Genomic DNA, 14,121 nt, shown 5'->3' with positions numbered 1-14,121 from the left:
TAGACCAGGCTGACCTGGAACTCACAGAGATCCACCTGCCTCTGCCTTCTGAGTGCTAAGATTAAAGTTGTGTGCCACCATGTCTGGATCACTCATATTTTATCTTTTCCCTTCTGTTGGAAGTAGCTCTAAAGGCTGGAGAGATGGCCTAGCAGGTACTAATACTGGCTGCTCTTGCATAGGGCCAGAATTCCATTCCCAACACCTAGAGTGGGTTGCAAACTCCTGTAACTCCAGTTCCAGAGGATCTGACACCTTCTTCTGGCCTCTGTGAGCATCACATATATACACTCATAAACACACATGGAAACATATTAAAAAAAAAAGAAAGGGGTTCATAATTTAAAAAATAGAAATAGTTTTTAAGACCTTATATAAAAATACTTGTTCATGCCAAAACCATTTTGCTTACATAAAATTACAAAGGAAGAAAAAAAACTGTGTTGACAAATGCCTGTGGTTGCAGCTCCTTGGGAAGCAGAGGTGAAAGACCACCCGGGCTTCCAAGTTTAAGATCAGTCCCTGCAATATGGCTAGGCACAGATTCAAAACAAACAGAAATATAACAAACAAACAAACAAACAAACAATGCCTTGAAATTTCACTACTGGACAGAGGTCTGAATGAGAAGGGCACCCATGGCTCACAGCTCACATGCTTGACTACCTGGTCCACAGCTGGTAGAACTGTGTGAGAAGCGTTAGGAGGTGTGGCCTTGTCGGAGGACGTATGCCACACTTTGAGGTTTCAAAAGACATGTGTCGTTCCCAGCGTCTCTCTCTCTGCCTCTAACTTGTGGCTTAAGATGTGAGCTTTCGGCTGTTCCTGCTACCATACCTTTGCTATGTCACCATGGACTCCAACCCTGAAACCGGAAGCCCAAGTTAAATGTTCTCTTTTGCAAGTTGTATTTAGTCATGGCGTTTTATCACAGCAACAGAAAGTAACTCAGACACGTGCAAAAGCCATGATTGCTAGTTTGGTGGTTATCATTTTGTATCTCACACATACATCACACTTTCTCCCTTAAAATGTGTACACAGGACAGCCACTTCTAACATACTAATGACATAACAGGCATTTCACTGAATTCATATTGTTTCTAGTGGTTTTCAAGTGGGTTCTGTTGGGCTCGCTGGCTAGAGTCAAAGCCTATGTAAAGAGGGACAACATGGCCCCCTTTCACAGTTTTACAGTCTTTACCAACAACCGTGCTCATTTTCACTGGCTAAGCTCTCCAGAGCAGCAGTCAGCACTGGGGAGAGCCTTGTCCCACCGTGGAGCTATAGGCTCAGAGGCTGTCCTGTGTCTGAGGCAGCTCACGACAGGGAGATTGTACGGAAAGTGTCCCTGATCACTTTCATGCTTCAGTAACAGGAGCACTGTCTCGGGTAACTTAGAAGTTACTTTCCTCGGTTATATGAACTTTCTAGTTTCACTTCTATCCCATGTATAAGAAAAAGGCGTACCGACCTCTCCTACCGACAACTTTTCTCTCACGTTTTTCCAGTAGATGTCTTTGTTTTCAGTGTTAGTGAAGAAAAGGAGCCACTCTGCAAAGTCTTCCTTTCTCATGAAATTCAGACCCTTAGAAAACTGAAGGAATTCCATTTCTTGAACTTCTGTTTGTAAATTTTCCATAAATCTAGATATTAAAATACAAAATTGGTATAATCAGCTAGTGGCATTCCACCCAATATTGTAAGTGGGGTTTCACCAAGCGGCTGGCCTCTGGCAGGAGAGCATAAGGAAGCATCGGGGCTGTGTCGGGGTGTGGAGGAGCAGCCAGAGAAGCTGGTGAAGTCCAATAGTCCAGCAAGTCTGTGCAGATTACACCTGGCAACCTAAGCTGTGATCAACGTGAAGGCGTAAAAGTTATACAAAATGTTGCTTTAATAGATCCACAGAAACTAACATCCTGTGGAAAGCGTTTCTTCTAATGTAGAAACATCAATAACCGGAAAAATTAAAGTTTAACAGAGGACACTCCTTTTAGCTTAATAATGAATGGACACCAACACAGGGACAATGACTTTGTATCAGAAGCTTAGGTCTACATTATCTGAGTTATCAGGGCAAAAGTGTGAAAGTCTACAACTCAACAAGCCTTTTCTTTTCTTTTTCATAAAAACAACACGGCACTTTGAGCAAAGTCACACCACCAGCTTCCTGGGAAGGTACAGGTTGAATAGCTCAAGATCAAACTTTTACTTTCTTGAACAAGAACCTAGAAGAGCTGCACTAGGGATTATTACCCAAGGCATGTGAAAGCCGTTCTATCCAAGGCATGTGAAAGCCATTCTGAGCATCCTGTTTTCATGTGTTGCAATTTCCTTTAAAATACATTTTTATGTGTGTGTGTGTGTGTGTGTGTGTGTGTGTGTGTGTGTGTGTGTGTGTGTGTCATACCACAGTTTGAAATGGGTGCAATAGATACATGGGATAAAAAAAGACACCTTCAGTCCAGTGGGAGAAAGCACCATTGTTAACAGCTGGCTTTAGGGTCTGCATTTCTCCTGTAAACTTCCAAGTGTGGAGGGAGCATGGGCGTGGGCGTCTACCTCTGTGATGAGCACCTGTCACCTATGACATTAGCTGAATGTAGCAGAAGCACAGAATTTTTTGATACTATGCTTCTTTCTGGGTCAAAGCAGAATTTTGTCTAAAACTGAATGTGTTCTGGGCTGAACTTATGGGTTAGAGATATTTTACTGATATATTTTGCATTTTGTTTACTGAGTTTTATTGTATTGTGTACTATGATAATATTCAATGATTCTTTTTTTGTGTTATTGTGTGCATGTACTTTAGTGTGTGTGTGTATGGGTGCATTTGTGGTAGTGTGTGTGTTGGTGTATGTGTGTGTATGGGTGCATGTATGAGTGTTGTATGTGTTAGTGTGCATGTGTGGTAGTGTGTGTGTTGGTGTGTGTGTGTGTGTGTTTCAATGTTTGTGAAGGCTATAGATTGAAGCCTGTTGTCTTCCTCCATCACTTTTCCACCTTCTTTTTTGAGACAGGGTCTGTCACTGCTGATTGGTGGATGCGGCTGGCCAGCAAGCTCCAGGGAGCCTTGTTTCTGCCTCCCCAGCCCTCGAGTTACAGGCATGTGCAGCCACGTCTGTTTCTTCACCAGGTCCTTGTGTTTACAGAACAAGCACTTCACAGACTGCTCTGCCTTGGGATCATTACAGAGTCTTTACTTGGAGATAGTGTGTAGCAAACGAAGAGATGTGCACAACAGAGCTGTGCTGTTCTTCTCACCTTCTGTCTTCTGAGACAGGAGGAAGGCGTAAGAGATCGGTAGGCTGACTGAAGAAACGGAGCAAGAGGCAAAGAACTGTGCTGGGTTGCTGCAGCACTGGGGGAAGTGAGGAACCAAGAGATCACGAGAAGGGAATTAACGGTATTTGGTGACCAACTGGACAGAGAAGGAGGAGAAAGCAGAGGTGCTGCCTCGTCTGAACGGCACTGACTACAGTGTGCATCTGCTCATTGGTGTCAGTTACGAAAAGGAAGAACACGTATCTCTTCTCGCTTCAGCTTCCTTGCAATGCCAAGGGCCTTTTAAAAGAAAACCATCTGATAAACATACATGAGAACCCGTATAACTTCATGGGCTACACACCTTCACAGGGGTCTCCCCTTTATCTACATGGGGTAAAATCAGTGAGTAGGTCACCTCTTCATTGACAGAAGCACTTAGTGCAATGCATCTGAATGGTGTGCACATAGCTTGCAAAAGGGATTAGTGTTTGAGACACGGCCTGACATACAACAGCACGCGCGCGCACACACACACACACACACACACACACAATAAATCTCAGCAGAAATGCAGTGAGCTGAATAAGGTGCAGGCCCTCTGCTTTCCAGATCAGTATTTTTCTGGTGTTCTGATCTGCTGCTTTCTAGTACCTGCTGAGAGACTATTCCAGAGAGCACTACAGGGAGACCCTGGGAGGAGGTAAGCAGGGCTCCACTCTGTCAATGTCAGCAGAAACCAGATACTCTATTGGCCCAATTTTACAAAAAAATGAATTCAGGGAAGTTAAGCCAACTGCTTAAAGTCAGTGTTAGCATAAAACTTTATCTGAGACCTGGAGCTGCCTGCTTCCTAATGCACTGTTCCAGCTGCTTTTATAATACAGCTGTTGGGTTATACAGATTATACTGGGCCTCTACAGAAGAGGCCTGTGTAGACCAGAGCTGAGTCCCCACATCTCAGAACAGCTTCATTGCACAGTAACTCCAGCTGAGATCAGCTGGTGCTGGCCACAGCAGAGCTGCACTCAGGGACACAGCGCACGGCCTTGTTTTACATTCAACAATGTGGCTGGCTGTTTTGTGTTAAAAACAAAATTGTTGGGCAGTGGTGGCGCACGCCTTTAATCCAGCACTTGGGAGGCAGAGTCAGGTGGATCTCTGTGAGTTCAAGGCCAGCCTGGTCTATAGAGTGACAGTCAGGATGTAGGGAAAAGGGGCTGGCTAAAGAAACCCACCCTGACCCTGGAGCCCAGAACTAGGGAAAGATGGCTCAGATAAGGCCAGTGAAAGAAACACAGTTTGGCTCAAATCAGAGCCATCTCTGCCTTGGCTAACTGACTTGTGAAATCAACCAATCACAGAGTAGGACAGTAGAACCCTGGTCCTGGGGCCCAGGACCAGGGAAAGAATACAGCCTGGGTTTGGGACCTGAGCCAGAGAAATGAACTCTTTATCCCCAAACCCAGAACCAAGGAAACATGCCCTGACTTTGAAACTAGTGCCAAAGAAACACTCCTGGTCTCCAGCATCAGAGTCAGTGGAAGAAATGTGCCCTGGCCTTAGAATTAGTGTCAAAAAGCTAAGTAAGGCCAGTGAAAGAAACACAGTTTGGCTCAGTTCAGAGCCATCTCTGCCCCTGGCCAACTGACTTGTGAAACCAACCAATCACAGAGCAGGACAGTAGAACCCCGGGCCCCACGTCAACCCCTGGTTGACTCTGCCCCCAAGACATCCTATACAAACTGCCCTGCCTGATCAGTTAAAAAGAGCTGTGTTCTTCACCCTGGTAGAGGCAGCCACTCTCCTGAACTCCTCCTTCCCAAATAAACCTCTTTCTCAAGAGTTTTGGGTGTGAAGACCTTCATTCACTGAGAAGACCTTCATTCATAGAGAAGATCCTCGCTGAGATGTCCCTTAGTGGACAGAGCAAGGAGGAGCTGAACAGAAGATCTTTGCTGAGACGTCCCTCAGTGGATAGAGCAAGAGAGAGCTGAAAAAGTAACACTTTTCTCCAGAGCCGGAGGAGATTGCTACATTTCTGCAGGGGTTTCCCTTTTTGCAGAGTGAAGCAAAAGAAGCAACATCTTAGGTCAGAGAAGCAGAGCTCTGCTAGGAAGTCCCCTTAAAGGAGGGCTGAGCAAAGCCCATCTGTAGTGGCTCTCCAGGAGAGGAGCAGGATTGCTATATCCTGTGGGGGAGAACATCCCCCATCACACCAGGTATAGCTTGACTCTCCCGAACAGTCAGGATACCCTTCCCTGCAGAGCTCTTGGCAGCTCCATGCCTGACTCTCTCAAAAAGTCAGGATACCCTTCCCTGCTGAAGCAGTTCTAGGCCTGACTTTCCTGAACAGTTAGAAAAACTTCCCTTCCAGGGCTGAGCTGTCTCTTTGCAGCTCCAGCCATCAGAGCTGTCCTAAGCAGCTCCAAGTGTCCAGGACACCTTTAGGGCTCAGCTGTCCTGAGCAGCTCGAGGTGTTGGGGATACCTCGCTTTCCATGGTTGAGCTGTCTCTTTTGCAGCTCCAGCCGGCAGAGCTGTTCTAAGCAGCTCAAGGTGTTGCCTGACTCCCCAAGTAGTCAGGATACCTTTCCCCAGAGTTGCAAAACTCACATTTTGGTGCCAAAACGTGGGACCAAACCCACAGAGTTGCAACAAATTTACTTACAAGGAGCACACAAATAAACTCTATCTCAAAAAACCAAAAACACCAAAACAAAACAAAAAACCTCTGAAGTGATGCTAGGGGTATGTCTCTTAGTTGCCAGTATCAAGTAACCAAAAAGAACTATTACGTTTTATAAATGACATTATTTTTTAAATAGGCTAGAATAATTTAAGAATAGTAACTTTATGTTTTATAGGTTAAGTTCTCAGTGATAAATACCTTAAAGAACCATAAATAGAATCTTAAGTCTAGAGCAGTGCTTCTCAGCCTTCCTAACACTGCTACCCTTTAATACAGCTCCTCATGCTGTGCTGACCCCAACCATGAAGTTATTTCACTGATACTTCATAACTGTAATTTTGTTACTGTTAGGAATTGTAATGGAAATATTTTTGGAGACAGAGGTTTGCCAAAAGGGTCATGACTCTGAAGCTGAGAACTGCTGCTTTACAGTCTGTAGTTCTAGGAAATGAGGATATTCAGTTTCTTCATTTTTTTCCTTTTTCTTTTCTTTTTTGGCTTTTTGAGATAGAGTTTCCTCTGTGTAGCCCTGACTGTCCTGGAACTCATTTTGTAGTCTAGGCTGGCCTTGAACTCAGAGATCTGCCTGCCTCTACCTCCTGAGTGCCGGGATTAAAGGTGTGTGCCACCACTGTCTGGCCAGTTTCTTCATTTCTTACATATAAAAATTTCCCAAATTTTATGTTTACCTTCGAAATTCTTTATAATGAAGTTTTTTTTCTCCTCTTTTCCCAAAGAAACGCACTTGAAGGGTTGTGTTAATTCCAGGCTCTTTCACTGTTGGTTCCTATAAAAAAGGACAAAAAGGAACCTGTGGGTGGGAGCTTGGGGAAATATCCACAAGTGTGTCCTATAGGACAAGAAGGGAGTGAGGGCAGTCATTTCTGCTTATTCCTTGACTAATTCTCCCCCGCCTCTCCACTTGACATCCTTTTGTGATAAAAGCCCTACAGAAACTAGTACAGAAGGGACACGTCCTAACAGGACAAACCTACAGTTGAAATTATACTAAATGGGGGAAAGTCAAAAATATAGAAAGAGTCCAGGGTGTTCACTCCTCGCCCTCATTCAGTACAGGTGGGATTACAGGTGTGTGTTACCACACCTGGACTAGTGGTGTAAGCCCCTTCTAATGCTCCTTGAAATGCTTTTGACACTGCTACCCAGAAGGCTCTCTGCAGCCTACACCACACTGGTCTGGAGTCTAGTACCCTATGCTCCTGTCTTCAGTGCTGACTTCTCTCTGTATAGAGTGGCAGTTCAGTCAGGGGCTGTCTAACTCAAGTAACTGAAGAACTGGAGGGAGCTCTTTGGCACCTCTTAGTAAAGGCCTGTGTCCCCCACAGGGCCTACAGACACCATTAGCTGTGAAAGAGTGTCTTTATTCTCTCTCCCACTGTTTGGCTATGAACTAGAAATTTTTATTTTTAGATTGAAATTTCCACAGTACTAAGGCTCTACATATCTAATGGAGTTAAGGGTATCTGCCTCAGGATTACAGAATCAGAGGACAAATCAATTAAATAGCCAAATATCCCCAAATTTAAGCTCAGAAAAAAAACTGTTTTATTCCCAAAACACTACATAGTATTTACTGGTGGGCTGGCTATTTAATGGTAGCTGACTATTATGACTGTGCCAGTAATCTGAGTAACATTCAATTTCATAAAAATATGATCCTTGTTAATTCTGAGGGGTGTAAGCTATGTGTTTAGACAGAAAGTTACACTTCCACATTCCCTTCAGAAGGATAGCTTCTACTTTTGACATTTACCAAACATCAGACCAAATGTCAAAGCATGAATAAAAGTTTATGGTAACTAAAATATTTTTATTAATTCTTTGAGAATTTCATACAATGTATTTTGATCATATTTACCAATTCTTCCCCTTAATTCCCTGGTAATTTTGTTTTTCTAGTTAGATTTAGATTAAGTCTTGCTCAACATAAAATTAAATGAAGTGACAGTCTCACATCACATCTGCTTTAAAGTCCCTATTTATGAGTTGCTGATTTTACTTTACAAGTCTATTTTAACTTTTGTTCTTTTAAGACAGGGTTTCTTGTAGCAAGGATGACCTTGACCTCCTGGATATGGGACTGCACCTCTATGCTTTATTTATGTGGTGCTGGGGACTGATCTTGGATTCTGTGCATGCTCTGTAAGCCCCTACACTGAGTTGCATTTTCAGTCTCCTTGCCCATTTCCCCTTTTTAAAGATCTGTCTACATGTATGTCTGCATACCAGAAGAGGGCATTGGATCCTATAGGCTTAGAGTTATAGACAGTTGTGAGCTGCTATGTGGGTGCTGGGAATTGAACTCAGGACCTGTGGAAGCGCAGCCAATCCTCTTAACTACTGACCTATCTCTCAAGCCCCATCTTTTTTTTTTTTTTTTTTTTTTTTGAGTTAAGGATCTCACCATAGCCCAACTTGGCCTTGAAGTTGCAATTCTACCTCAGAGGTCCGGATTCTGAGATTCAAGAAGTACAGCACTGTTTTAACAATGTGAACATACTTTGCTCTAAGCAAACAAATATTTCTAAGTTTTCATTTGTTTCAAGGAGTTTCTCATTCATGTATTATACATATCTGCCTTGGTGTATGTGTGGTGCATGTGTGTGGATGTTCAAGGCTGACACAGGAACTCCTTTGGATTACTCTCCACTATACTGAGGCAGGGTCTAACTGGGCCTTGACTGTCAGAAACCCTGTATCTGCAAAGCTGCGATCACCGTGGCCCCTCTACCTGCCCAGTATGTACATGAGTTCAGTTCTTATGTTTCTACACAAGTGCTTTAGATACTGGGCCATTTCCCCAGCTCTTAATTATTGTTATTTTTAACAGTGTTTGTGTGTGTGTAGGCCAGAGGACAACCCTAGGTGTTACCCTCAGGAATACGTCCACTTCTTTGGAAACCAGGTCTCTCACTGGCCCAGAGCTCACCAACTAGGTTAGGTTAGATGAGCTTGCCAGAGAACCCCGAGGATACTCCTGCCTGCCTTCCCAGTGTTGGGATTACAAGTGTGCACTACTAAATGTAGCTTTTACGTTGGTTCTGGGGATTGAGTTCATGTCCTTGGGCTTCTAATGCAAGTGCTTACCAACAGAGCAATTTCCCAGCCTAGACTAACTTAAGTAAAATACTTTTTCTTCCTAAAGAGACAACTTTGGCATCAGGATTAAACCCTCCCTGCTGTGCTGTCAGTGGAGGGGAGGCTGTTTTGGTTTTTGACAGGGTCTCACTGTGTAGCCCAGGCTGGTCTTGAACTCACAGAGCTCTGTCTGCCTCTGCCTCCCAAGTGCTGGGATACAGATGTGCTCCTGGCAGAGGCTGTGATTTTTAAAAATTTACACATTTTGAAATAGATATGTTCTAAAGATGGAGTGATTCAGAAGTTTAAGAAAATCTCACAGGATGGAGTTACATTTAATAGAACATTGTCAGTCAAAATGTATTGATATACACCACTGGTGGAAATAAAAATTCATGTTCCACAGGACATACTGGTTAATATTCATCAAAGTCTGTTAACCTTATCAACAGTCATACTCTTGATCCAGCAATTGAATTTGTGGTAAGTTATCCCTAAGATACAGTCACATGCCTATAAAACAGTGTAATCTTAAGATTATTCCTTGCAGCTTTATGAACTATGAAAGAGATATATGCCAAATATTCCCCAAAAGGAAATGACAGCATAAATATTATAGCCATACAACAATGTACTGTGAAGCCACAGTGAGATGAGATATTGAGCTATGGGGACAGTTTAGTGTGTAGAGTACTGACCACACAGGATTGGGGACTGAGTTCAGGTCCTCAGAACCTACGCACTGTCAGCACAACAGCACCAGTTCAGGATCCCAGCACTCCTGTGTGGAGATGGGAGGTGCAGAGGGGAGAGTCCTAAACAAGGCAGGCAAAGACAGACATCGGAAGTTGGGGTCTGACTTCCACACCTGTGCTGTGGTACACACATACTCCCCACAAATTAAGAAAAATGTGTGTGTGTGTGTGGGATATACAGTATACTACTGCTTATATAAAAATGAAAATCAGCCGGGTGGTGGTGGCGCACACCTTTAATCCCAGTACTCGGGAGGCAGAGGCAGGCGGATCTCCGTGAGTTCGAGGCCAGCCTGGGCTACAGAGTGAGCTCCAGGAAAGGCGCAAAGCTTACACAGAGAAACCTTGTTTCGAAAAACCAAAAAAAAAAAAAAAAAAAAAAAAATGAAAATCAAACTGGGCATGTTGCACTAGGGAGGCTGATGGAAGATTGCTAGAAGTTCAAGGCCAGTCTGAGCTACGGAGTGAGACTTTGTCTCCCAGAAAAACAAAAGAAAAAAAGCCCCTGGCCATACATAGGAACCTCACTCGCTGCCCAGGGCAGGGGCCTGGCACTGGCAGGACAGCCTTGTGCATCTGCACATAGCTGTGTAGCTTGGTGGTATGTGGGCTAGACACCAAGTCCTTCATGAATCCCACAATGACCTGGGATGACAGCTGCTACTGACCTGTGTATTTGGAAGGGTTTCCTTACATACCTGGTATTCTATCTCATTAGTCTTCACTGTCTTGAAGTCATCTTGCTTACTTATGATCTTCTGCAGCTGAAAAGATTACAGAAATGAGCTTACAAGTCTGTCTAATGAAGGTTTTGAAGTAACCTGGAAACAGATGCTAAACTGTCAGAGGGCATCTAGCTGTCTGCGGCTGACTGCTTGCCATGTAAGACTGCAGGAGGAAGGAGGTAGAGAGGCCACCATGGCCACAGTTCTCTGCTTAGCTGCAGCTCCACCCACAGACAAACTCTAACGGCTGCAGTCTGCAAGGCTTCTACCTCGTCTTCCTTCTGGGCCATTTTTATTCAGGCATGTTTCTTAAACCACTGATAGTTTACAGCCACTTTTTCAGATCCGTACCACATACAAGGCCACTCCTCTATATATGCGCTTCCTTTTATTTATTTGTAACATGCTGAAATACTTACACTTTTGTTAATTATAAAACTAACAGTTTCTTAAAACCGAGTCTGTTAAGTAACTACCTACCTTTCGAGTCATTTGTACCAGTCTTCACATGGAAAGCAAATTAAAAGAAAAGGATGAAAGAGAAATGAGATGTACACACAATCACAAACTACAGTTTAAATCAACCAGGAAAAAGTCATCGGAACTTTTTTTAAAAATGTGACTTGTTGGTAATTACAAACTGCTAACATTAAATCACAAATTATCAATCTAAACTTGGCACCCCCCGTTCTGTTTGGTGAGACAAATGGCTTGTGCTGGGTTCTCTAGAGCCCTCCCTCCCCTGCACTCAACACCTCTGTGACTTAAGGGAAACAACTGAAAGCTTGACACTGGTTTCACCTTGTGTTGAAAACCCAATGGCATAGTGCTGGCCCACTTCTCGCACTCTGTATCCCTCCCTTTGCCTGATACCTTCACTTCTTTCACTCGACATGAACATAATCCACTAGACTACCATGTAAGGAGCATTCAGCCTCAGGCAGGAGCACTCTGCCATGCTTGGCTCAGCTGGGCTTCACCTGGTACTCCCTGCTTGGTTACTATGGACAATGCATCAGAAAAAATTACACACATTAAAACCCAGATCCTAGCCTTGCATACTTGAAAATTTTTCTCTACGTACGTAGTTCGTCTGTCCTTCCTGAATGTCCATGGAGGCAATTCTGGTTTTGGCCTCTAAATTAACTTCATCTGGTTTCAAGCGGAACGGAACACTGCACACTGTTCTGTGTGTGTCTTTTTTCTTTCAGCGTGGTTGTCTTGAGATCAATCCCCGTGGCTTGTTTCTATTCACCGCCGAGCTTTGTTGTACTGACTGACTACAACACTATTCAACTTATTCATCTGCCGGTGATCCATGGCTGCGGTTTTGGCTATCTATGAATCAAACTGTCATGACCATTTTTGTAGAGCTCAATTTTATGGATGCTGGTTTAATTTTTCCTTGTCTAGATATGCAACAGGGTAACTGCGCTGTTTAACTTTATTTAAAACAAAACAAAACAAAACAAAACAAAACCTGTCAAACATTTCCAAAGCGAACTGAAGCCTTGGCTGTCTTGGAACTTGTGTAGACCAGGCTCCAATTCACAGAGATACACCTGCCTCTGCCTCCCAGGATTAAAGGCATGTGTGCCCAGCCATTAAATGAAGTTCTTTCTTCCTCCCCACCCCCCACCTCGCTGAGACAGGGTTTCTCTGTGTAGTCCTGGCTGTCCTTAAACTCTTTGTAGACCAGGCTGGCCTTGAACTCACAGAGATCCGCCTGACTCTGCCTCCCGAGTGCTGGGATTAAAGGCATGCGCCACCAAGCCAGGCCAATGAACTGAAGTTCTTCCACCCTCCCCACATTTGCTGTCATGGACCTCTTTAATTTCAGCTTTCTCTTGGGAGTGAGGTATGTGTCACCATGGCTTGCATTTCCTTAATGTAAGGAGCAATTTTTCCACATGCTTATCACTCATCCATGTATTTTTTTTCTTGTAAAATGTCTATTATAGTCTTGCCATTAAAAAAAGAATTACTAAAGCCAGGTGGTGCTGGTGCACGCCTTTTATCTCCACACTCAGGAGGCAGAGGCAGGTGGGTCTCAGTGAGTTTAAGGCCAGCCTAGTCTACAGAGTGAGATCCAGGACAGCCAGGACTAAAGAGAGAAACCCTGTCCCGAAAAACAAAACAAAATTTACTAAGCTATAAACTTCATTATATACATTCTATCCCAATCTCTTCCGTGTCTATTTTCTCACCATGTAGTCCAAGCTGGCCTTGGACTTGCCTCAGCCTCTGAAACATCAATATTACAGATATTTACTCATGTCTGGCCACACTCATTTACTCATGGTGTTTTCCAGCAGAAATTTTTCATTGTGGTGAAGACAAGTCATCATGGCTGTCTTTTGTGGATGCTGCCTTCAGTGCCCTAAGAGACTGCCTTGGGCTGGGGATGAAGTTCAGTGGTAGAGCATTTACCTAGTATGTGAGAGACCTTGGGGTTGCACTTCCCCAAATTGTAAACAAAAATACAAGAACCATAACATACCACACCAAACCAAATTACTCAGCCTCCCCTAGATTCTGAAGATATTTGATGAAACTTTCAACCCAGAGGCTTTCTAATTTTCTTTTTATATATTCTTTGTCTCTTTCTCATCATGCATCTTGATCCCATTCATTTACCTGTCCCTTTGAATCTGCCCGCTGCCCTTGCAACCTCCCACACCAAATAAAATAAAATTTAAGAAAAAAAAAAGAAGAAAACATCTCATCATGGAAGCTGTAGTGTGACACAGTGAGTCACTCAGTACACCCTTTAGTTCATGCATCTTTACTTGCAAGTGTTCACTGCAAAGAGTCATTGTTCTGGTTCCAGGCCTCTGATTTCTGTCACCCTATTGATGCTGGTCCCTCACTGGGACTCCTCTTGGATATCCTGTTGTTGTCCTGTGTCATGGAGATCCTGAAGCTTTGGGTCTGCAGGACTGGCTCCTTCATGCGCTCCTGCAGATTATGGATGGGATGGGCCAACTCACAGCTCTGGTTCTGTCAATCCAGAAGTTTATTTTTGTGTATGGCTAATTTTCCTTTCATATATCTCAGTTATTCTAGCACAATTTGTCAATTAAAAAATTCTTTCCCTATTTATTGACTTGGTGCCTTTACCGAAAACCAAGTGAGCACAAAGTATGAACTTTGTCATTTTCTACTGATTGACCTCCACGTCAGTACCGCAGAGTCACAGAGCGCTGTCTGAGTCTGTCAGCTGCTGCCTCAGCCAGCTTCGCTTCTGTTTCTCAAGACTCATGCCTCAGCCCTCTATATTGACATGTACACTTAATTCTTCTTATTTTAATTATTTATTATTTATTTATTTTTATTTTTTTAAATAACAATTTTATTAAGAGTTATTTATTTTCTGCATATGGTGCTCTATCTGCATGTACACCTGCACGCCAGAAGAAGGCATCAGATCCCATTATAGGTGGCTGTGACCTACCATGTGGTTGCTGGGAATCGAACTCAGGACCTTTAGAAGAGCTGCCAATGCTCTTAACCACTGAGCCATCTCTTCAGACCTATTCTTTATATTTTTTTGAGACAAGGTTTCTCTGTATAGCTTTGGAGCCTACC

General features: G+C 43.5%; 1 protein-coding gene across 2 annotated transcripts in view; it reads right to left on the bottom strand.

Annotated features, from left to right (window-relative positions):
- Micu2 (mitochondrial calcium uptake 2) overlaps positions 1-14,121 on the bottom strand; it is a 112,574-nt gene that overhangs the window by 34,077 nt on the left and 64,376 nt on the right. For both annotated transcript variants that reach the window (XM_052733086.1, XM_052733085.1), the window contains exons 7-9: positions 10,507-10,572; positions 6,644-6,741; positions 1,474-1,645 (exon numbers count right to left, since the gene is read on the bottom strand). In XM_052733086.1, coding sequence (XP_052589046.1) covers positions 1,474-1,645; positions 6,644-6,741; positions 10,507-10,572 — 336 coding nt within the window. The remainder of the gene's footprint in view (positions 1-1,473; positions 1,646-6,643; positions 6,742-10,506; positions 10,573-14,121) is intronic.

This window comes from Peromyscus californicus, unplaced genomic scaffold (genome assembly GCF_007827085.1).
Source record: "Peromyscus californicus insignis strain IS unplaced genomic scaffold, ASM782708v3 Scaffold_12__1_contigs__length_115047231, whole genome shotgun sequence".
Lineage (NCBI taxonomy): Eukaryota > Metazoa > Chordata > Mammalia > Rodentia > Cricetidae > Peromyscus > Peromyscus californicus.
The sequence above is the reverse complement of the archived record's forward strand: the minus strand, read 5'-3'. Positions and strand labels throughout refer to the sequence as shown.